The sequence below is a fragment of the Phycodurus eques genome, chromosome 3 (genome assembly GCF_024500275.1).
Source record: "Phycodurus eques isolate BA_2022a chromosome 3, UOR_Pequ_1.1, whole genome shotgun sequence".
NCBI lineage: Eukaryota > Metazoa > Chordata > Actinopteri > Syngnathiformes > Syngnathidae > Phycodurus > Phycodurus eques.
The window spans coordinates 8,353,334-8,378,409 of NC_084527.1; the positions used below are offsets into that span (position 1 = coordinate 8,353,334).

Consider the following 25,076-nt stretch of genomic DNA (forward strand, 5'->3'; position numbering starts at 1 on the left):
AAATGGTTGCATGCATCACTACTATATACTATGGCGTGTCACAAGTGATCACGCTCTACTGTAAATGAGTAGGCATGTGCTCATGGTTCCTGCAGGTGTAGAGGAAGTCAATACATGGAAGTCCATTGTGTCTTATGCTCATTGCTAACTCATTAAAACAACCAAACAGGGGCGTTTCCTGTGAATAACTGTCAATGCATGTGAAGCTTCCCCCTTTTTGCAATGACACACGTGATGGGTTTGAAGCCGTGTTTCCCAGCCTTTATTGTACCAAGTCACATAAGTATCCCAACAAGTGGATAAACAGGGTTAATTATGTACCTTCTGCCATCCAGTGGAAAAGCTCCCTGTCACTATAAGTCGCTGGCATTGATATCCATCCATCCATTTTCTATACTGCTTATTCTCATTAGGTTCACGGGTGTCCTGGAGCCTATTCCATCTGATTTTGCGCAAAAGGCAGGGTACACCCTGGATTGGTCGCCACCCAATTGAAGGGCACATATGCTACAGACAAACATAGAAAAATAACCTTCCACAATCACATTCACGCCTAAGGACAATTTAGGGTGTAAAATAAACCCGTCATGCATGGTTTGGGATTGTGGGAGCACCTGAAGAAAATCCTCACAAGCACGAGCAGAAAATGCAAACTCCACACCGGAAGGCTGGAGTCCCAACCCCAACTTCAGAACTGAGAGGCACTCGCCTTCCGTGCCACCTTGCATAGATATGCCTAAATAATACTAACTATATACTATCGAGAGTAATTAAGTGGAATTGGATAATTGCCGGCGACCGACTGGTTAGAGCGTCAGCCTCACAGTTCTGAGGACCCGGGTTCAATTCCCGGTCCCGCCTGTGTGCATGTTCTCCCCGTGCCTGCGTGGGTTTTCTCCGGGCACTCCGGTTTCCTCCCACATCCCAAAAACATGGATTAATTGGAGACTCTGCCCGTAAGTGTGAATGTGAGTACGAATGGTTGTTTGTTTGTATGTGCCCTGCGATTGGCTGGCAACCAGTTCAGGGTGTACCCCGCCTCCTGCCCGATGACAGCTGGGATAGGCTCCAGCATGCCCGCGACCCGAGTGAGGCGAAGTAGCTCAGAAAATGGATGGATGGATGGATAATTGCCGTGGCACAGGGTTTGGGAATCACTGCTTTAAAGGAGACATTATGCAATTTTTTCCAAAATTTTAAACTAGGTTTCTTAGTTAAGGTTCTCTGATGTCCTTCTGTCAAATTACACAAAGGATGAATAATAATAATAATGGCTTTGACTCATATACAGTCAACCCCCGCATAATCTTGGTTTGGCATTCGCACATTCATATATTTGCATTTTTTTTCCCTCTGAAAATACAGTTATTCACTTTTTTTTGTGCCCAGGCCAAAGCAATTAAAGTATTACTTTGGCACCATTTGGTGGAATCATGGTGCTGTTGTCAGGATTAATTCCTTGATAGTGCTTTTTTAATCAGAATTTCAAAAGATGTCCTGTTAGCGATCCTTGAATCCCCCTCGTGCACATTTACTAACATTTATTGTTGTGTGTAAATAGCAGAAGGTGAGTTTAATGAGAAATACACGGAAAAGTGCTAGTGCACATATTGGTTTGCCAATGTGTGATGTCATATCAGTAATTGCTCGTCTTTTTTTTAAAGCTAGTATTCTAGCTTATACTATTGATGTGCCTCGTGACGGTAATTTGTTTGTGTGCGATAAATGAACTACTGAATAGTCTTTTTTTCAAGGCTTATATGCACATACAGTAGTTGGGTCTCTGGAGTGCTTGCCCACCCAATCCAGTGTCAAATTACACAACAAGGGTTTTGAACGCTGCATGTTTATGAAAATGAGTTTGGGCAAGCGATTCGGAATTCTGCTGAATCATGACATTTGGTGATGTTTTTCTTGCTTGCGCCACCTGCTTGAAATCAAAGCTTTTTTTGTACGAGGGCTTGTATGCAGTTTGCACGAGCTTTTTAGGAGTTTAACAAGTAGCTCTGCCCCTAGTCTTGTCGTTGTAGCGAAGGCCATACTTGACATTGGCCCAGTTGTAGAGTGGCGAGCAGGACAGTGACTCATTTGGATGTGACAGGGTCATTTCAGTCAGGCTCAAATAAGGTGAAAGGTTTGCTGTAATTTTTGATACTTAAGGTATTATGACCAAAAAAAAAACATGTCAAAGAGTTAATAAGGCACCTGTAAATTCTGTTATGTCAAGCATTTCTGTTAGTCTCACGGTGAAGAATCCATTCATGGTAATAAAAAAATTCCAGCAAATACAAGAGGTGTGACTCTATAGAAGGGTACAGTTTGAATTTCGAACATGTAAGAGCAATATATTTTTAAAAAAGAACAACAAAACAGATAAGATTAAAAACAAAATGTAGTTAAATTATACATATTCGAAAAGAAGTAGGACATGGAAAAATTCATTTGGTGCTGATCCCAATAAGGATTGTTCAGCCTTGGCAGAAGTTTGCACATTCCACTTTTGCAACACGGTGGTCCAACATGAGCGAGAGAGAGTAAGCAAAGTGCTTACTGTAACATTCATGTATAAAGTGCATAAGCAGCACTGTCTTAATCCCCCTTTTTTGCCATTTGTTAATGGACCTTCAACTAAAAAAACAACAACACATTTTTCTTACGGTAGCACATTGCTTTCTGAACTGCAGGGGTATAACGTTTCTCCTATCAGGGGCCGTTTTAGTTTTATAAGGCCATACCAAATGTATGATGCAATAATCAAACATGTTTATTATTATATATTGTGAATGTGCTGTTTTTGCTTTGTTTATAACAGTTACTCTTACAGTTAGATTTAGTTGTTACAATTGCATACAAATAACAAAATGTCCTCAGATCACATGCCACTGTTTTCATATTCATGTACAATCCTCTATCCATTCCAGGAGGAATGTACCACACTGACATTTATTTATTTATTTATATTTTAAAAAAATAATCCATGACACATCAAGGATATTGCTTTGCTGTGCAGCGTTGAGCTCAGCTGCACAGGGATGTGAGAGATTTGTGGGCCACAGCCTGAATCCAGTGATGAGCCAGCAGAGCAGCTGCTTGCACGGTGCTGTTAGGCCAAGGACGCGTGCCAATGATATACTCATTGGTAGTGGAATGATCTTCTTAATCACAATTAAACATTTAATTATCAGCTTAGTGTAATTATGTCATGAATTGTGCAGTTGTATGATAACAGTAACAAACTAACAAGGCACTTTATTTGGTTCTGTGTGGATAGGCATTTGGGCTTGATTGACTATCGGGAAAATTATTAAATTACAATTTTAATTAAACATTACTGATAATTTTCTATATTTTTTCATTATATAATTAAAAATAATTTAACATAACAAAAGAAAAAAAAATTTCTATCGCTATAATGTTCTTCGACTGCAAACACGTTTTTTGAGGTTGAAGCAGCCTCTCCTGGTTGCAGCCAAGTAATGCACCAATTTTGTCTCAATTCATTAATCGACAATCAATTCCACACGATCGACAGCATTCTTAAAAACTAATTAATTGATTAATAAGCGGCCGTGAATCAATGGGCGGCTGTGGCTCAGGTCTTGGAGTGCGTCGTCCACCGACGGGTCGACTGTTCGAATGCCGGATACGACTGCCTTCTGTGTCCTTGGCAAGACACTGAACCCTAAATTGCCTCTAGGTTGGCATTGTAAATGAGTAACTGTTCTCAATTGCCTTAACTGGTTAAATAAAGGAAATTATTTGTTGTTTGTAAATTTTTTTATCTATTTTAAATGCAGTATTTCTTCAGGCTGTATTCCAGAGGTGGGCGTAAGTCACATATATGTAAGTTGGAAGTAAGTCTGAAGTCTTAACATTCACGTTTCAAGTAACTCCCAAATTAATTTGGCAAAAGTCAGGCACATAAAGTCTAGTCTAGGGTTGGGCTTCGAAAATCGAGAACAGATTGGAACCGGGACTAACATTCCGGTTCTCTCCCATTAGTTTCCCAGTTTTGATGCCTACAGTCCACTGACCCCGAAGAAGAAAGTGGCGAAAACCAACCAAGAAGCAGCGAAAACCAACAAATAAAAACGTCCACTATGAAAAACGTGCACGAAGACGTGCTTGTGCCCAACAGCGCCAGCGGGGACGAACAAAAGTGTCTCTTAATTATGTTAAAATAAATGACCAGTCACCTCAGTGTAATACTTGGAATAAGATTATATTGTGCAAAGTAGGCTTTCACGATGTTAGAAGTCTGACGCGTTCGCTCCCGCTCCGAGCCTCAGGCTACACCTCGCGGAACTTCAATGAAGTCAATTGGGTTAGTGAAACAATAAAATACGTCTTTGCCAACATTGAGGCAACTAACAAGTTAAACTCTTATACTGATGGTTTTTAGCGTTTATTTTAGTCTTTCAACCAACGTAAGAGCCAACACACATTGCCTTTTAGTTAATAGGTTTGATATTGACACTGGTTATAAAGATCCCAGAGTCAAATGTTCATTTTAGTTTATTCTCCAGGCTGCTAAGAAAATGGATGTGCATAATTTGGACACCCTACATTTAAACCATGCAAACGTTTTTGACCCAGCCCCCTAAAAGAATCTGTATCGAGAATCGTTTGGAACCAGAATCGAAATGAGGAACCGGAACCGGGACCGGAAACGCTCAAATTCAAACGATGCTCAACCCTAGTCTAGTCCCTGTTAAATCAAGTCATTTCCTTGGTTAATCGAGCCAAAAGTCAAGTCCTACATTTTTGCTCAGTCCACCAAATATTTGCACACTGTTCACGTTGCACTCTACCTATACTTGCGTTAGTAAGCTGCACTAACATTGACAATCGCAAAGATTTTTTAAAGGTTCCAAAAACATTCTCCGTATTGTCTGTGACTTTATTGTCCTCTCAATTAAACACATAACCGGCAGTTAGCTTAATGAATATTCACCCAGCTTTTGGTTAGCTAAACTGTGAAGTTAACGTAGCTTACGTGTCTTTGTGGGTTTTGCAGTGACAGATGAAGTTAGATGTCATAGCAGTTGTGTCACATGTCTTTGAGTTGCAAACCTTGCATGTAGCCATTCTCTTTTTACCAACTTTTTCAAAAACATAACCCTTGAATCCAAATTTAATGGTAATAATCTTCAGTGCTCCCTCCATGACACTTCGGCACTCTGCATGATGGCATAGTGGTAAGTTGCCAAATTGCCACGCACTACTCAAAAAACCTTCCCCCCCCCCCCCCCCCCACAAAAAAGGCACATTATCTTTAAATTGCAGAATTTCAAATGCAAACAGCCCAGACTTGTCAAGTCGAGTCTTGAATACCAAGTCAAAGTCAAGTCCAGTCTTTCATAAGTTTGAGCGAAGCAAGTACCAGGCGCTACTAAAATTGGCGACTTAAGTCTGACTTGACTCAAGTCCCCCACATCTTCTATAGTGTTTACAAATTACAAATCAGTGCAACTAATTACAAACATGAATCACACCCGTAAGGAGGATGTGTCGGTTGTCACTAAATGAATCCAACATGTTTATAGACCCTAAACATCCTGACTATTCTCATTTAGTCCCATCCAGATGCATTGGGAAGGGAATCCAGCACATAGGAGGCATCATGCTGCTCTGGTTTCACTTCAGCTTTCTGTCAGGAAACATTTTTTTTTTTTTATTTCATCATAAGCAGAAAGAAGAAGTGTTTAAAGCAATGGAGCACAATGTGTATTGGCAAGTAAAGAGAAGTAGCATGGCGGTAACCATGAACATATGGTGACAGGTGTGAGGACAGCTGTGGATGTGGGGCCTCTGCGGTTGAATACCTTTTCAGTGAAGGAGGGATTCAGATTACATTACATGGGATTTGCTCTCATTAAAAGCCATAAAAAGACACCCCAAAATGTTATAAGAATCAAACTCACTTGACATTAAGATTTGTTTTGGTCATTTTGGATCACTCCTGTGTTTGTGCGTGCCTGCCCCTGACAGGAAGCTGAGCCACGATGGTGCTGATAGCAGTAAGGCCCATTAAAGTCTGGAGACATATGATAGGATGAGACACAACAAGGGCATCCCGCTGCCACAATCCTCTTGAAATGAACGCCCCACCACCCTCTGTTATTCTTCGACTTCCTCTTTGGATCAAATGACTGAAGGTGGTCTTTTTTCGGGGGAGGGGAAGCGGTTTGCCTGGTCTTGCGTCGTGAAGGAGACACCCACCTCAGATTTGACAATAATGCCAATTAAGCCACATTTCCACCAAGCAAGTTTGGTTCCGTTATGTAAACATTGTTTGGCAATTTGTAAAATTTCCTTGGCTATGGGAAAATTCATATTTGGTTATTTTCTGAGCAGCAAGATGGTTTGGTAGTTGTTGGGTGCCTGCCTCACTGTCAAGAGGTTATTTGTTTAAATCTCGGCTTGTGAGTTTTCTCTGGGTACTCTGTCTTCTGCCCACATTCCAAAAACATGCAAATTGAAGACAATAAAATTAATGTTGTACTCCACCCCACGCCCAGTGTCGGCTGGGATGCAGAATGGCAACTCCTCAAGGCAGTATTTTTCTGCTCCATACAAAATCTCTGCAATCGAAACTGGAGGTCGGAACATTTAGCTAGAAATTCAAACATTCAAAAATATTTGAAACAACAATTGTTCATTTCCTCCGTTGTTGATCAAGGAAATGTAATCAAGTCCTTATGAGCAACCCCCTCCATTAAAATGGCACACTCCACGAATATGGCACATATTCTGCATCGTTAATAATTAAAACATTTCAGCTCTTTTTTTCTACTAATTAATGTATATTACTTTCTTTGAACAAACCTCATAAGCACATGCTCTGAAGTGTTAAATTCCATCCTTCCATTCTGGCACGAGCCTATCCCAGCTGACGTAGGATGCGAGGATTGACACATACGAATAATAAATACTGATAATCAAGAGCAGAGTTTCCCATTCAGACATCCAATCAGAATGTAGCAGTAAGAGGGCGTAAGGGGGGTTGGGGGGGGGGGGGGGGGGGTGCCTGTCACATATTCAGGAAGGTTTGCGCAACATTTGCAGAAATGCTGACAGAAACACAGCATGTGCACACACAGCAAGTGCAGGCCTGCAGTGTAGGATAGTGTGACGCAACAAAATTAGCTGCTATTGGGGGAGAGAAGAAACTTCGGTGCTGGTTCTAGAAACACAAGTAAATATTTGAATTAGTACAACTTGGCCATCTTACAGTGCTTGTGACTTGTATAGTTTTAAGTGTGACAGTGTTATTGACCTCTTTTTCATGCATCTTTGGGGGGCATCTTTGTCATGCTTTAATGTCAAATAAGCCATTACATATTCTCTGGATTGAGTGACAGCATTGTAGTTCCTCAGCATCAGGGATAGAAGAGGCACTGTTTTTCTTTCTATATGTATTTTATATTCAATACAGTGTAGTCATCCATTTGGGAAATAATGTGAACATGTCTCATCAATCCATCCATCCATTTTATATATCCTAGTACCTGGAGAAAACCCACACAAGCAAGGGAGGGATCACGCAAACTCCACACAGGAGCCCCAAAACAGAAATCCTTAGCGTATTGTGGTTGTAGTATCTTTTCTCCATTTCCCGTGTTCCAGATTTACACGGGAATCCAAAATGAGCCCAAATGTTAGATTTAAAATTAGAAGTCTCTCGCTTTACTGCTGCTGCTTGCTTTAGTCCCCATTTTGTTGTTGTTTGGCCAAATGCGGCTTTCCAGAATCAGAATCAGAATCATCTTTATTTGCCAAGTATGTCCAAAACACACAAGGAATTTGTCTCCGGTAGTTGGAGCCGCTCTAGTACAACAAACAGTCAATTTACAGAACACTTTGGGGACATAAAGACATTGACAAAAAACAATTGTGCAAAAAGATGCAGAGTCCTCTAGCACTTAGAGCAGTTCGAACGACTAATATTGCAATAGTCCGGTGCAATGACCATTGTGCAAAGGGCGCTGAGACTTCAAGGAGTGTATGCGGTTTAAAGTGACAAGTAGTGCGATCATCTGGGACAATGTCGGTTGTGCAAATGTTACAGATACTCCTCAATCAGTGTGCAAATGGAGCAGATGCTACTCTGGCATGAGTGGCCAGTATATGCAAATAGTGCAGCATGGCGAGACAACTACAGTGAGTGCACAAGTAATAAATAATTGGCCCCACAGAAATGTGACAACGAACTCAAGTCAAAAAATTGCCAGCTTGTTGTAATGGAATTATAGGTTAGGTGTTTAAGAAGTTGATCGCAAGAGGGAAGAAGCTGTTGGAATGTCTACTAGTTCTAGTTAGCGTTGATCGGCAGCGCCTACCTGAGGGAAGGAGCTGGAAGAGCTGGTGACCGGGGTGCAGACGGTCCGAGAGGATTTTGCACGCCCTTGTCTTAGTTCTGGCAGCGTGCAAGTCCTCAATGGTGGGTAGGGGGTTACCGACAATCCTTTCAGCAGTTTTGATTGTCCGTTGCAGTCGGAGCTTGTCCTTTTTTGTAGCAGCACCAAACCAGACTGTGATGGAAGAACACAGGACCGATTCGATGACCGCTGTGTAGAACTGTCTCAGCAGCTCCGGTGGCAGGCCGTGCTTTCTCAGAAGCCGCAGGAAGTACATCCTCTGCTGGGCCTTTTTGAGGACGGAGTTGATGTTGTTCGCCCACTTCAGGTCCTGAGAGATTGTAATTCCCAGGAACTTGAAGGTCTCGACGGTTGACACAAGGCAGCTGGACAACGTGAGGGGCAGCTGTGGCGAAGGATGCCTCCTGAAGTCCACGATCATCTCTACCGTCTTGAGCGTGTTCAGCTCCAGGTTGTGTCGCCCGCACCACAGCTCCAGCCGCTCCGCTTCCTGTCGATATGCAGACTCGTCACCGTCCTTGATGAGGCCGATGACAGTGGTGTCATCTGCAAACTTCAGGAGCTTGACAGTCGGGTTCGCTGAGGTGCAGTCGTTCGTGTAGAGAGAGAAGAGCAGCGGAGAGAGGACACAACCTTGGGGCGCCCCAGTGCTGATGCTGCGTGTGGATGAGGTTGCCTCCCCCAGCCTGACCTGCTGTGTCCTGCCCGTCAGAAAGCTGTAAATCCACTGGCAGATGGCAGGTGAGACGCTGAGCTGGAGAAGCTTGGTTGAAAGGAGTTCAGGGATGATGGTGTTGAACGCTGAGCTGAAGTCCACGAACAGGATCCTCGCGTAGGTCCCTGCACTGTCGAGGTGTTCTAGGATGAAGTGCAGTCCCATGTTGACTGCATCATCCGCAGACCTGTTCGCTTGGTAGGCAAACTGCAGGGGGTCCAGCAGGGGACCTGTGACACTCTTGAGGTGGTCCAGCACGAGACGTTCAAAGGACTTCATGACCACAGATGTCAAAGCGACAGGCCTGTAGTCATTCAGACTAGAGATTGCAGGTTTCTTGGGGACTGGAATGATGGTGGAGCGTTTGAAGCAGGATGGAACTTCGCACATTTCCAAAGATCTGTTCAAGATCTGAGTGAAGACTGGAGCGAGCTGGTCCGCGCAGACTTTGAGGCAGGATGGGGACACATGGTCCGGTCCTGTTGCTTTGTTAATCTTCTGTTGTTTGAAGATGCGTCTCACATCCTGTTCATGGATGGTTAACCCAGAAGTCAGAGGTGTGGTTGTGGTCGCGGGTGCGGCCGGGTTGGTGTGTGGAGTGAAACTGTCCTTTTCAAATCTGCAATAGAAGGTATTCAAGTCGTTGGCTAGTGTGCTATTGTTCTCAGCTTGGGGGGATCGTCGCTTGTAATTAGTCAGCGATTGGAATGCACGCCAGACTGATTTCGAGTCGTTCGCGCTAAACTGTTTTTCCAACTTTGCTGCATAGATCCTCTTTGCAATGTTAATTTCTTTAGTAAGCTGGTTTCTAGCTCGATTATACAGGGCCCTGTCCCCGCTCTGATATGCATCTTCCTTAGCTTGGCGAAGCTGCTTAAGTTTAGCAGTGAACCACGGCTTGTTGTTGTTGAATGTCCGAAATGATTTTGTTGGTACACAAACCTCTTCACAGAAACTGATATAGGATGTGACAGTGTCCGTATATTCATCCAGGCTGCCAGCTGAATTTTCAAAGACACTCCAGTCTGTGCAGTCTAAACAGCTTTGAAGTTCCATCTTTGCTTCATTGGTCCACTTTTTGACTGTTCATACAACACAAATGACACGCAAAGCGCTTCTCACTGGCCAGGAGGTGAATTGATTCAGATTTGCTGAATCGAAATTGAATTGGGGAGGGAAGTTGTGCAATGCATTGTTTAATCGATATTTTTACCCACCCCTAATGTGTGTAGTGTGTACTGTGCTTTAGATTGCAAAATAGTTGAGAATGAATCAACAGCTCCACTGCTGTTCAGTGCCAGGTAGTGCACTCCATTTTTGCCTCAGTGGCTTCAAGATGCGATTAATCAGTAACCAAATAAACAGTTGACCAATTGTTTGATTATTCTGCTCATCCCTAAGTGGTTGTTGCCAAACCAGTTTGCCTGAATCCAAAAGCAGCACCGTTATCTTTCCACTTCCTAACATATTAAAAAAAAAAAAATCTCTTATTTGTAACAAATTAACTGGATTGTACAGTGCGACAATACAGGAACCACAATTTTGATGATGTAATGATGTTACAGGGTTATTGTTTTATAGGACAGTAAACTGACTTATTGGATTGTCTTTGGGTGTGTACTGTGTCTGATGATGTCACCTAGAGACAGGCATCAATATTCGTGACTATTTCCTGACTTAATCATTAGTTGCAGTCTCTCATTTGTCCTGGTCCAATCGTCCCGTTATTTAAGTTAATGTCTTAAAAAAACATTTTGGACATGTCCTGCACAGTTGCAGCCTGAGCTGCCAGTGTGAAACTGCTTGGCTGCAATCAGGTTTTATTTTGGGACGACATCATCGAGCTGAGAGAGAGCCGTCTGGGAAATGACTTAGTGGTCATTCTCAGGGATCTTAGACCCTGACATCCAAGACCGGGCTGACACAGCAGAATGATTCAACACATAACTCTTTGCATTGTATTTGCTTCTTTACTATTGCACAATCAGTGTCATCACGTTATTATCTTTCCAATATAATATAGTTTACTACACTTTTATCCAACATTTTAATCAACAAAATTAGCAGAACATTGGTTCATGTTGAATTGTCCTAATCACTGCCCAGTAAATCTCCGTTTGAGGGGGGTTTCCAGCCAAAGGACAGCACGATCCAATGAAGACAATGGTCTCAGGCTGCTTGTGTGCTGTGATGAAATAATGCCTGTGTGCTGCTGGCAAGGCCTGATTACCGTTTTACTTGCCTGCTCTTTTTATAGCCACACACTTTGTGTTTTGAATGGGAGCAGACGACCGCAGAGGGTGTGCTTGTGAATATGCTCGTGCACAGGCAAATGATACTTTTATATTCAGTTTAAGTTTTGTAGTGACATGGCTATGTAAGGGCTTTGTCTTGGTTATTGCTGTGTAATGTATAGGTGGGATATTTGTAGTGTAGTTTGTGGTTTTAGGGTGAGGGCTTGTCCCTTTTAGAAGTGGAGTGTTAAAAACATTTTATGAGGTTTGAATTGCAGTGTATACAAGTTCAGCACAGTCACTGATCAATAAACCCTTCGGGGCCAGAAAAGACGTTCGGTTTTCTATTGTGTTTGCTAAGTCGCTGCATAAAAGTGAAACTAGTGAGTTCAAGTCTTACAGTCCATAGGTTGTCTACCATTTTATAATTAAGGATAATTAAGCCATCATCCTCCCATCTCAAAGATTTACAAGTGATCATAAAGGCTTGAATGTCGGAGAAACAACAGCAGAAGAACTGTGATAGTGCCTCCAAATTTGAATGTCCTCTTTGGGGGGAAAAAAAATAAAACTCAAAAAGTTGCACAAAAATCCTCATTCATGTGTGACGTTACAAGAGCGCAACGTACCTCACTGGGGCTCATTTCAAAGAACTTCAAAAGATTTAACTTGGTGGGGTGTTAAGAGAAGAATAATGTGACTAGAGAAGAATAATGTGCACCAGAAAGCAGACGTTAACTGCTAGGACTTGTCGCAATGTTTGACATCTTTTTTTTCACATATAAGGCCATTAAGGATGCCAAAATGCTGATTAAAACATTGTCTGTGCAGTTAGTAAAGGTTTTGGAATGGATTTATTAAATTACAATTTTTCCTATGGGAATTCAGTCTCTGCTGTTTTGCCTGTGTCACACATTCAAACCTCTTCAGGATCCACAGCTCAGTTGTATTGCATTAAGCCTTAATGCAAGCCTTAACGATTTAGGGTTAGGTGTATTTCTTTACATGTTTGTGTACAGAAAGTTTTAAAAGGTGAGGTTCGAGTGTTAATTTCTCTTTTCTGCTTTAATCTGTCCATTTTTTCGCATCAATTATGGCTTAAAAACATGTTTGTTCAGGAGTTTTGTATGTGACCGGACATGCAGTTTGTTTTGTTTTGGTTTTAGTCTTTTTTTTTTTTTTTTTTCCCCAAACATTATTTTAATGCTCCTTGCCTGTCTTCATTTGTGGGTTTCAAATGACAGTTATGTTTACATAAAATGCAGCTTTACTATTGGACTTTGCTCTGAAAGTTCTGTGTCCCCACCTTCTTGGATATAACATGTCTTGAGTAACACATGACGTTGTTTGTAAGTGGAACACGTGTGACATCACAATAAAACAGAGAGATTGTACAGAGGAACATCTAAGATCGAAAACTACAACACAATAGGAAATAATGGAAAGAGTAATAATCTGCCCGAGGTGCCTGTCACCATCACAAACGCTACAATAAATGTTTTAAGTAACATGTAAGAATTATAAACCGTTATACAAGTGCAGAAATAAGCCTTGTTTATTAAGATGTATGACAAAGGCATAATGCGAATGTGGATTCTTCTCTTCTCACATTGCTCTTCTTTTAACACTCCTTGTCGAGGCTGGTCCATCTTTTGGAATAATTTGCAAAAAATGATTGAAAGTCACAGAAAAAACAAAACCTAATTTTATTGCCGAGGTCTTATATAATGGCTATTTCAGGTTTTGTGCGACTTTAGTGGATTCTTTTTCCTGACAGTTTTGGTAGAAATCACCGTTGTAGATGAAGTATGGTCTCTGATACGTTCCACTTTATTGTAAGACTTTAGAATGTCAGATATAGGGGCTACAGCTAATGATTATTTTTATAATCGATTAATCTGTGCATTATTTATTATACGATTAATTGATAAATCGAGTAAAAAAACATTTTTTACTTCCACCCCTTTTACTCAGAATCAGGATATTATGTCAAATTGAAAGTGTAGAAAATCCACAAACATAAATTAATTAGGGTTCAGTCTGGTTTGGTCCATGACGTGTCAGAAAATGGCAAAGAGTTTTATAATTATTTTCCAAAGTAAAAGCAGATGTTTGCAAATATCTTATTTTGATTAAACAGTTTTCATGTTTGTTTTCATGGATGACTACAGAAATTCGAGGATTTGGACAAAAACAATCAACGTTATTGTCTCTTAGCAATTAATCGATTATCAAAATAGTTGTGGGTTAATTTGATCAATTTATTTGTCGATTAAGCCATTTATTGTTGCACCTGTAGTCAGACATGTAAGTGGCCATTTTTCCCCCTGGTATATCAAATACACTTACATTTTCCCAATTGACTTTATTTAAATCTTATGATACATCATGAGTAAGGTGCTTGAGTGGCGTTGACATACTGGTACTCCTCTATTTTGGACTGAGCTTATAGTGGTAATTAGCAACACTTTGGCATCGCACACCGTCTTACATGTACTGTATATTTGGAACCAGCCATTAACATGGACAAGTGGGCGGTGCTGCAGTGTGGGTTCAACATTGGCATGGCCTGCCCTTATTGTACTGTACCGTGGATATAAAAAGTAAACCCTCCCCTTCCATGTGCCAGCTTTTACTGTGTGTGCAAATACAGTGGAGCCTCCAAAGTTGAACTCATCTTTCTCAAAGCAAATTATGCTGATTCATTTAATTCATAATAAAAGTCCTTGTAAAAACATTTTTTACAATGGGTTGTGCATTTCCCTTCTGTTTTATAAAGAGTGTCCAAACCATTGCATATATTTAGCGGAAGCGTAGAGGAGAACTACAAGAAATTGCCTCACTTTTTTTTTAATTTTCATTCTCTGGGCTGCCCCTTGTTTGGTATTGCAACCGCACATACACAGCCACTGTATCCTCCCAGTGTCTTTGAATGCAACCCTCCATTGCAACGTCGTGTCGATTTTCTGCTGAAGCCTGACCCTTAAATCAGGGTCCTGTATTCATTCCACGGGGTGCCTACACGACAAAGCCTCCACAGAGTTGTGTACTTTTGTAGTATGAGGGGAACAATAATGTGAATGGAATCACCATGGATGAGCAATTCAACCAAATGCGAGTGGGAACAATGGTGGAGTTAGAGTTGTAGTGCTAATTAGTTCCATGACGTGCCTGTTGCTTGAAATATGCAAAAATAATGATTTTAAACAATGTTGGATTTGTGTTTGAATACAAATGATTTGAAAATCCACAATTTTCAGTACATTGGTATTCTAACATTGCCCGTGCCTCCATGCTATAATTCCAGGCATTCCTCTGCAGAGATCAGGCGAAACTTCAGTGGCAACTATGGCTATTATCATAGAAGGACAAACTCCAACGCTTCGACCACGACGTACCTCACTGTGGTGAGTGTTGCTTTCCATCCACTGTTTGTCATGTTATTCAAATGTCACATTCACACGTGACTCTTATTAATATAAATAAGAATGCATGCATGCATTGTTTGTAATGGAAATTACAACACACTGCATGACAACAAAAGGACTACAGTGGCCTCACATGTCACAAAAAACTTCAAAGTCAAACGTCGTAGTGCATAACGTCAGCAAATCTCATGTGACTTTAGCTCAGTGAGCATCTAAAGGATGAACTCTTAATTTAGTTTGTTCTGCTTTTTCTTGAGATTTTTGTGTTTTTTGTGTGTGCGATGATAACAATTGAACTGGAATGGAATTGAATTATGATGTGGCTGTTGTATAGTGACGAAAGTGTTGGATCCGTCTCTATTCTGGCTGCTTGGTACAAAATGGATGTTAATCAAATAAATCAATCATGAAAGAATGGATTTGTCATTGGCGTCAAGAGTGTTTAGTTTTTCTGTGAAAGGTTAATTGAAAACTCTAAATTGCGCGTAGGTGTGAATGTGAGTGCTAATGGTTTGTTTGTATGTGCCCTGCGATTGGCAGGCAACCAGTTCAGGGTGTACCCCGCCTCCTGCCCGATGATAGCTGGGATAGGCTCCAGCACGCCCGCGACCCTTGTGAGGAGAAGCGGCTCAGAAAATGGATGGCTGGATGGATAGATTCACATCCTAAACCAAATTAAACAATCTCCTATTCAATGATACAGTGGTGCCTTGAGATATTTTAATTCTTTTCTTTTTTTTTTTCATAAGAAAAATTGCAATCAATAGTATAAAAACACAGTGGTAACATTTGCTCTCCTGAAATCTGCAAACACGGAAAATGCGATTTTTGTATGTTGTATTTATTTTTTTCCTTGTTCTTTTGTGGGGTCTATTGGCAGTTGGCAAACGAGCTTAATGGCACATTACCGCCACCAACCGACATTGTCCTTCCACTGCAAGGAAATGTGGTGGCAATCTAAAGCGCACTCGTATCTCAAAATTTGCAAAATCGGTTAAGTGACAGCTCGTATCTCGAGAAACCCGTAAATCTGGGCACTCGTATGATGATATCTCAAGGCACCCCCATATTTTCAATAATTTTATTAAGAGTCTGGGAGTACGTTATACTTGTGGTCAGCATATCTGCCTCACAGTTCTGGGTGCAAACCTCGAGTTTACATGTTCTCTAGGTAGTCCGGGTTCCTTCCACGCTCGAAAAACATACGTTAGGTTTATTGGAGATTCTAAACTGCCGGTTGGTGTCAATGTGAGTATGAATTAGGGCTGGGCATTGCTAAGACCCTCACGATTCGATTTAGTTTTGATTATTTAGGTTACGATTTGATTCAATATTGATTTAAATTCTCTCTCGATTTAGTAAGAACTAGAAATGCACAAATAATTAAGAGTAAATTTTGACAAAATATTTATTTTTGGTGTGACATACGACCTGTTTACATGACGTCACATTTTGTAGGCAATGAAACATGAAAATAAAAGTTTTTAGTGCACTTATTTGTGCACATGGAGTACTAATGTAAAAATACATGGCAGTTATGTGTAAACACTGAAAAGGTAAAGTGCATATAGACTTAAACAATATTTGTTTCCTCTTGGGAATTATAGTAAAATTAAAAAATGTGCACAATAACTTTTGTGCATATGGAGTACAAAAGTAAACATGATAATAGCTCTGTATTGAAAAAGTAAAGTGCATATCTACTTCAGCAATATTTCTTATTTGTTAGAGTTACTATTTTTATGTGTAGGGTTTTTAAGTAATAGCTAATTAAGTAGCATGTTTTTGGAAATTGACAGTTGACAATTGTCGGTACTTTCATCGTTAAACCCCATTTTTTTATTGCCTCTGTCAACAACTTCGCTCTATTGCTCCCTGTGTGGCTTTCATGCAGGGCTGTAGTCTCTAGAACATTTGGCACTAATTCCCCATCGTTAGAAATGAAATGAAAAGTGATAGTTTGTACGTAGGGTCATTCACTGTGTCTGCCGACTGCAATGACTCCAAAACTCCTGTCTTAACTCTGTGTACAGCTTCGGGATAGCGACTTCTGACGTATTTTTGTGTTGGTATTGAGTATCGTGGTATGAGTGTCTTTTGTCCATTTTCTGTGTTCTGGATTACAGGGGAAGGGACCTATATGTCAGATTTAAAAGTAGAAGTCGCTGCTGCTGCTGCTGCTTGGTTTATTCGCCATTTTGTTGTTGTTTGGTCGAGTGCAGCTTCTGTCCATACAACACGAATCACACGCAAAGTGCCCCCCGCCCCTGGCTATGAGGTGACTTGATTTTGAGGAGTTGCTGAATTGATATTTGATTGCGTGGGGAAGTATTGCAGTGCACTGATGAATTGATGTTTTTACCCACCCCTGGTATGAATGATTGTTTGTATATATGTGCCCTACGATTGGATGGCGACCTGTTCAGGGTTAAAGGCTGAAAGTCCCTATCATCAATTGTAAGAGTGATTATCCTGTGCTGTACAGTGTGCTGGGCGTGATATGTATATATTATCCCCCCCCCCCACCCTCTTGGATCTGCTGGTAGCAAATGCTTGCGTTTGTGGTCGAAACCGACAACGATCCACAGACTCCGCGATTGTGACGTGAAATGTAACGATAGCCATTTCTTCTTCTACTGCTACTTTTTCTTCATTGTATTTCCTGGCAGTCTGGAGGCCCTGTGGGATCATGCTGCCTCCTCACAGGTCAATCTTGGTACTACGACAGACTCTTGGTTTGGGGGAGGAGACTTAATGTGATTGTCAGTGGAGGATCTTTGTTTTGGTTGTGACTGTGTTGGTCATCTGGAACAGTAATCACATACAAGTAGTTGACAGTTTTTTTCCATGTGTCGGGTCTGTCACATTTTATAAAAATCGGTTAAGATGTTAAAAATCACTACATATGTAGCCCTCTTTAAAAGCGTAGTTGTACTTTTACATGCTTGGGAGATCCCGTCTGCTGTAAAGTCGGTGACAAGCTAAGCGACTGGGGCTCTGTGAAGCTGACGGGATGATACGCAGTAATCCGTCAGAGGGATTTGTTCCTACTCTCACTCTTGTGAATCCTCTCTTCACACTTTTATTTTCTATTCTTGTCCTTCCTCCCCACATTCATCGACCTACATCTTGCTCGCGCAGACTGAGTTTACCAAAGCTCTGAGGCAACGCTCCTGACACTCACTATCACCGACTGACTGTGCTCCATGCCTTTGATACCCCCCTCCCCAGTGAAGGTCCTTGAACGAGTCAGCTGACTGGCTTTAAGGAGTACGCCGCGCACCATTCATCTATTTCCCAGCTCACGGCGCCCTGCAACACGGTTAATCCCTAACCTGCTTGGGAAATGGGTCAGGAGTGAGGGTGGATGGGGGTCTGCCTACCTTGCAGTTTACACAGGCAAATCTTTAATATGGCCGGATTTGGGATGCTGGAGAGGGATTTTTTAATACCATAATCTTTGGGATGATAGTTTCCCTGTTTGTTTGTTTTTTTAAATTCCTTCCATGGCTCTTTTTTTCTCCACCTCACATGACAAACAAATCCATCCATAAATTTTCTATAGTGCTTGCCCCTCACTACAGTATGATTGCGGGTGAGCTGGAGCCTATTCCAGCAGATTTTGGGTGAATGGCTTGGTACACCATGAACTGGTTGCCAATCATTCGCAGGGCACATATAGACAAACAACCATTCATATTCACATTTTACACCTATTGACAGTTTAGAGTCTTGAACCAGCGTGGGAGGAAGCCGGACTACCCGGAGAAAACCCACGCAAACACAGGGAGAATATACACATAGGAATGCTGGAACAGAGATTCGAACCCAGTTTCTCACAACTGTGAGGTAGATGTGCTATCCACTGCGGCCACGTACTGCCGCAAACAGATTCATGTCAGGTGAAATTAAAAAGAAAAGTTGCATATGTTTTTGTGCGCATTTGAAGTTTCAGTTAACGGACGCAGGGAGCGCCTGCTGATGTCACATCCTGTTGTGGTTTGTCTCAAATCACATGTTTGGTGGGTTCAAGGCTCAATTTAAAATCTTTATGCAGTGCCAAAAATGCATTTTTTTATAATGCTGATCTCTGATCCACTGCACTTTTCAGCTTCTAAGAATACAAGCATAATATTTAAGAGGATCTGCATCGTGGCTTAGTTTCATTGAAAAGCTGCCAGCACCATACAGTGTAGGTGCAATCTGTCACGTTTCATATCCGGCATGCGCCATTTTGCAAGCTTCCCCTTTTGGTTCACTTTTCATTTGTCGGCAGGGTAAGTGAACAGGATTTCTCTATTAGCACATAAAAGGATGACCGCACTAAAATTGTTTAGTTGCTACTTCAGTTGTTGAAATGATCACATTTTGTTAATTGATCTTACTAAATTTTATGTATTGCACTATTTTAGCAGACTTTTCCTGAGTTTTGCTTAACCTTTTTATGCTGGGTCAATACACAGACATTACATCGTAAGAGACTGTGTTGGTTCCACATAGCAACGTGCATTGATCAGAGGCATGCATATATTTGCATTCATTTGTTCTAGTTTGCCGCCACACTTGAAACAGAGGCTGCCGCCACTATGCAGACAGTGTTGTCTTCATAAAAGTAGTTTAGGGTTGCGTCTGTTCCTAATGGTCTACCCCTTGAACATTAATTCTTACCCCTTCTGTTGAAATTTGCTGCTGAAAAACATGCCCTTGGGTGGACTGATGTGCAGCAACACGTCTGTAGGTAAATGGAATTTGCTTGGCGCTCAATTGTTGGGTTGAGCAGTGACTCATCATGTTATGTTCCTGCAGTCATTTCTCTCTCTTCTCAGTCTGCTAACTCGTTGATATTTTTACCATTCCATTTGTAGCCTATTTTTATTTTATCTAATGGTACATCGGCGGCATGGTGGACGACTGGTTAGAGCGTCTGCCTTACAGTTCTGAGGACTGGGGTTCAATTCCTGGCCCCGGCTGTGTGGAGTTTGCATGTTCTCCCCGTGCCTGCGTGGGTTTTCTCCGGGCACTCCGGTTTCCTCCCACATCCCAAAAACATGCATGGTAGGTTAATTGACAACTCTAAATTGCCCGTAGGTGTGAATGTGAGTGCGAATGGTTGTTTGTTTGTATGTGCCCTGCGATTGGCTGGCAACCAGTTCAGGGTGTACCCTGCCTCCTGCCCGATCATAGCTGGGATAGGCTCCAGCCACGCCCGCGACCCGAGTGAAGAGAAGCGGCTCAGAAAATGGATGGATGGATGGATGGTACATCCTAAATTTCCCATCACCTACAGTGATCAACATGAATGAGTACAGCACCTTTGAAAAGTAAGCTTTGACATGAACAATTTAAGAATTCTGATTAGTAGACTCATTGGGGTTTGGTGCAGTAATAAATATGGTTTGGTCCAGGGTCAAATCGAGGCCATCATAAACCAGTGACTTACTATGCGCGCAATGTTTTAAATCACAAGTTATCCTAAGTGTAAAAATATGAGAAGCGCTGTTAATATTGAAAGAATGTCGTGAATTAGAATTTATCTAATATAAAATGCAGCTTTGCTAGACCTTGAGTGCAATTATTTTTGCAACGTTCATTTAATTTGTTGAAAAAAATTACATTTTTGCGTATGCACATCTTCACATCTCATTTGAATATTTTCTAGTACGGTCCGTCATAGGAAAGTATTGGTTCTGGAAGGACACTCTGTCTTCTAGCATATCTGTTGGGGTGTACTCATTTATGATGACCGCTGTAGAAACCAGCCGCGCTTCAATTAACAACTTAAATAGTATTTTTTAAAGCACAGGGTAACTCTAAGGTTGAATCGAGCTCCTATTTGTTCGGATTTAAAAACTGTTTTCCCCATTGAGATTAATGTAAATGAAAATAATATGTTCCAGGGTGTCAAACTGTTCCCAAATTACTATTTTAACACTAAAATGATGTACCCTATGTTATTATTAGCCCATGAAACACTATTAACTTTAATAATGAATGCATAAGGCTAATTATAAAGGTGAGTAAAAAAAATCATACTTATTCAAATATACTCAATTATCACACAAAAGGCAAAAAAAAGCCAAAACTCACGCGGTAACATAATCTTTTGATGCTTCCTGAGGATGTCAAGTGTTCACTGTATGGATGCTGTATATTCAACATCATTCATTCTTGTTCTCATCAGCCTGCTAATTTTTGCATCCATTTTTTCTGGTTTTTGTTACAAAAGCAACTTTATTTATTGGCTCCCACTTCTGTAGTGTTCGTTTCAGTGCCACAAGGAGTTAAGTTCATTGTGTTTGTGGATAATTTTGGACGCTATGATCCAAGCCCTGCAGAACATACAGGAAGAGTGACTGTGAATTGTAGTATTAGCTGTTAGAGGTTTGAGCTACAAATAGACTCATCTGTCCAATGCAGGCCACTTTGTTCCAGTTTGGTTTTTGGACAGGTAGCAGAAAATAGCCTTTTAGAATAGTCAAGTGCTGTGTTTTTTGCAGCCCTAATAAATGGATCCCTCGACTGATAACTAATGTAACCTGGTTTTAGTAAAAGTGATGAATGTTTGTTGGTATATTGAACAGGGCAGCACTGTGGACTATTTTTTTGTACATTCAAATGGGTTCAAATCACAGCTTTTATGTTCTCCTTGTGCATGCGTGGGTTTTCTCCATTTACTCAGGCTTCCTCCCCATATTCCCCTCAAAAAGCATGCTAGGTTCAATGAAGACTCCAAATTATCCATAGGTGTGAATGTGAATGTGATTGGTTTGTCTATGCTGTACTGTATGTGCCATGAGACTGACTGGCATGCTATCCACTAGTGCACAGTGCTACCTGGAAGCATACAGTACATTTGTCCAAAATGAGTTTTATGAAGACTATAAGTATATTTAGTTCTGTTTGTCCTAAACATTTCGATTCGGTTCTTCAGCCGCAATCCTATGACGCAGTGGATCCGTTGGACCTGGAGGAGTTCCTGATGTCGCAGCTCCGAAGCGGGGAATCCGCCCTAATGCAGGAGCTCGGCGACTTCCCTGACGACGACCTGAAGGTGAACCTGGTGGAGAAGGAGTGTCGCACTGTCCGGCACCCCGTCCCTCATGATGGGTAGGTTGCTGCCCCACATACGTGAGACAGCGGAGGAATTATGCTTGGTGCATGTTAGGGCGGCATGGTTCAAGTGGTAGACTGGTCGTATCTCAACTGAAAGGTTGTGGGTTCAATCCACAGCCCCTGTGACCATGTCCAAGTATTCTTGAGCAAAATACTGAACCCCCAGTTGCTCCTGATGCTGCTTCATTAGTAGGTGTAGTAGTATTAGTAGTATTAGTATTAGTAGTATTTACACTTTTATTCTAAGTCAATATTAGCGAGTCACTCTATGGATGTTGAAGTAGCCAAAATACTGGACCTTTAAAGCACTTTGAGTACCTTTTAGGTAGAAAAGCGCAATACAAATGCAAGCCCATTTACCATAGCAGAAATATTCATCTTTGCCAATCATTTAAGGACATCTCATTAAAACATCAAACATACTGTAGGTTTATTGATCTGATTGGATCTGATTGGATTATAAAACATTCATTTGGTTGTGGAAAAATGAATTTGTTTGCCTGCCTTCTGTCAACGTGACAATGTGTACAATACATGACATTTTTTTTTTTTTTTTAAACTGTAAATAGTCATCAAGATGGACTAAGATTTTTGCAAGAGACTGTACAGCTGGAAAAGAAACTGGAAAAGTACTTGAATAAAAAAACCTCAAACTAAAATGGCATAAAACATTGAGTGCGTTTTTTTTTTTTTTTCTGCTCTGTAACGGATTTGGTTTTAATATTATTTTTGGTCTTATTTTTATTTATTTTTTTTCTTTTCCCAAATGGATTGGATTTAAAACGTTTTTTGCATTTTTAATTTAGATTTTTTTTTCTACTACAATCTTTAATCGATTGGATTACTATTTTTTTTTTATTAATAATGGACTGGATTTTAATATACTGTGGCATTTTATTTATATTATTTCTTCTTTGTAAATAATCAGATTGTTGGCAGTTTTATTTACATTTTTCTACTTAATAATGGGTTGGATTTAAATTAAATACTTTTCTATTTTTTTCTAATCAAAAAATCATTTGGATTTCAAATCTTTTTGTGTGTTTTTGCACATACTTTTTCTATTCGGTAAAGTAGTGAACTACAATATTTTAAATAAAACAGTCTGTAGAAAAATTACACATACCAACTTAGTTAAAAAGTACACTCACACAAGTAAATACAGTACACTCACGAGTAAATACAGTGGATATAAAAAGTCTACACAAATGTTCAAATGATTTCTTTTTTGATTTAAAAATATGTGATTGATAAAGATAAATCATTTAAAAACTTTTTCCTCTATTAAGGTGGCCTATAACCTGTACAACGCAATTAAAAAAAAAAACTATTCTTTTCAGAGGGGAAGTAAAATCAACAACTCAAAAGAGGGGTTGAATACTAGAACAGATGAACTTTATTTGGGGTGAATCAGAGGCACTGTAAATGGAAGGAAGTGTGTGCTGATTCTCATTTGATATGCGGTTGAATGTGATTGGTTAATTCTAAATACACCCACACAGTACTGTGGTTTCCTCCCACATTCCAAAAACATGCATGGTGGATTCATTGGAGACTAAACTGTCCATAGGTGTGAGTGTGAATGGTTGTTTGTCCACATGTGCCCTGCAATTGGCTGGCGACCGGTTCAGGGTGTACCCTGCCTCTCGCCCAAAGCCAACTGGGAGAGGCTCCAGCACACCCGCAACCTGCGTGAAAATAAGCTGTACAGAAAACGGACGGATGGATGGAGTTGTACAGGTTATAGGTCACATTAATGGTGGATAATAAACAATTTATCTTCACATCTTGGTTTCAATCTTTATATCACAGCATTTTATCTGGGTGTGTAGAGTTTTTATATTCACTGTAATATGTTACTTTCTACCTCTAATTAAGTGAATGAGATTTTCTTCATGCTAGTGTGTGTTATCATTTCATCTTGTCTCTGTTTTGCAGAGTGGAGTTGGATCCCCATGTGAGAGATTGCGTCAAGAGTTACACCCAGCCGTGGCTTGTAGTGTCTAGGAGGTCAGCCCTTTCAAATAGTCCCATTCCCTCTAGTTTCACAAATACCTTGCCTTTTAAAATGATGAAATTGGGTGGAGGGTTGAATTGGGGGGGTGGGGGGGTGGGGGGGGGCATATGAAGTTTAAGCAGGATGTGCAGGCTTATGTACAGTATCCTCACCCAGGCTCTAAACAAGAGAAAAGAGTGACTGCAGACACTTGAGTTGCTTGAGAGGCGGCACATGTTTGAGAACAGGAAACGGGACATAGAGAGGCTGATAAATACTACACACCTCCAATCTGATTCATTAATACAGCTGCTATCATAGTGTGTAAGACTTTGATTTGTGGTTATCTACACTGATTGTAAGTGTAGAGGTGTATCAGCAGTAACCATGCGTCTTGTTTGTAATGCGTGCCTCAGTCACTAAATTTATGTGTGTTTCTGTCCTCAAAGGTGCCAAGGGGATGGCTGGAGTGCATATTCTGAGCGAGCTGGCCTGCACAAGCTCCTTCAGAAACAGACGTTTGAGTCTGACGTCCAGTCTCTCAAAGACGACACGCCAGTAAGATGCAATTCATTCGGCGAAGCAAACCTTACTAACACCTTATTGCAGGGCTGGGCAAAGGTTTGTGCTCAAGGAGCCACATTTGATTTTTACAATAGATAGATGGGTCAGGTCATTTGTAGAAGAGGGGGAAAAAAATAGTGAAAATGTATATAATATATGTGAAATTGTTTATTTCAATACTAAAATATGTATTTATTTATTACTTAATACAAATAAAAAATGTTGCATATATTACAATATATTACAATAAATTAATTAAACAATTATTGAATGAGTGTGCATCCAACAAAACAAAACACAAAATGCAACTCTTGCTTCCACATCTGTTTATGTTCTTGCGTGATAGTGCCTCTGAATGATAGTGTTTCAGATAGTGTTGTCGTTTGAAAGTGGCTCTGGACCTTCAACCAGCCGAGCTGATGATGTTATGGGTGAAGAACTGAGTGTTGGGGGAATTTATGCCCCATTGTTATGTAACAGTGGGGCAAAAGTACAGAACAGTTCGCACAGACACATATTCAGAAATATCTATCCATCCATCCATTTTCTGAGCCGATTCTCCTCACTAGGGTCGCGGGCGTGCTGGAGCCTATCCCAGCTATCATCGGGCAGGAGGCGGGGGCTGGTTTATACAGCGGTCATCAT

The 25,076-nt window shown here is 40.8% G+C and overlaps 1 protein-coding gene across 3 annotated transcripts in view; it reads left to right on the forward strand.

Annotated features, from left to right (window-relative positions):
- Positions 1 to 25,076, forward strand: part of dock8 (dedicator of cytokinesis 8) — a 93,741-nt gene that overhangs the window by 405 nt on the left and 68,260 nt on the right. For 2 of the 3 annotated variants that reach the window (XM_061671898.1, XM_061671899.1), the window contains exons 2-5: positions 14,638 to 14,737; positions 21,690 to 21,865; positions 23,810 to 23,881; positions 24,317 to 24,425. In XM_061671898.1, coding sequence (XP_061527882.1) covers positions 14,638 to 14,737; positions 21,690 to 21,865; positions 23,810 to 23,881; positions 24,317 to 24,425 — 457 coding nt within the window. Of the gene's footprint in view, positions 1 to 14,637; positions 14,738 to 18,983; positions 19,036 to 21,689; positions 21,866 to 23,809; positions 23,882 to 24,316; positions 24,426 to 25,076 lie in introns of those variants that run through there. The other variant, XM_061671900.1, reaches the window with a different exon arrangement.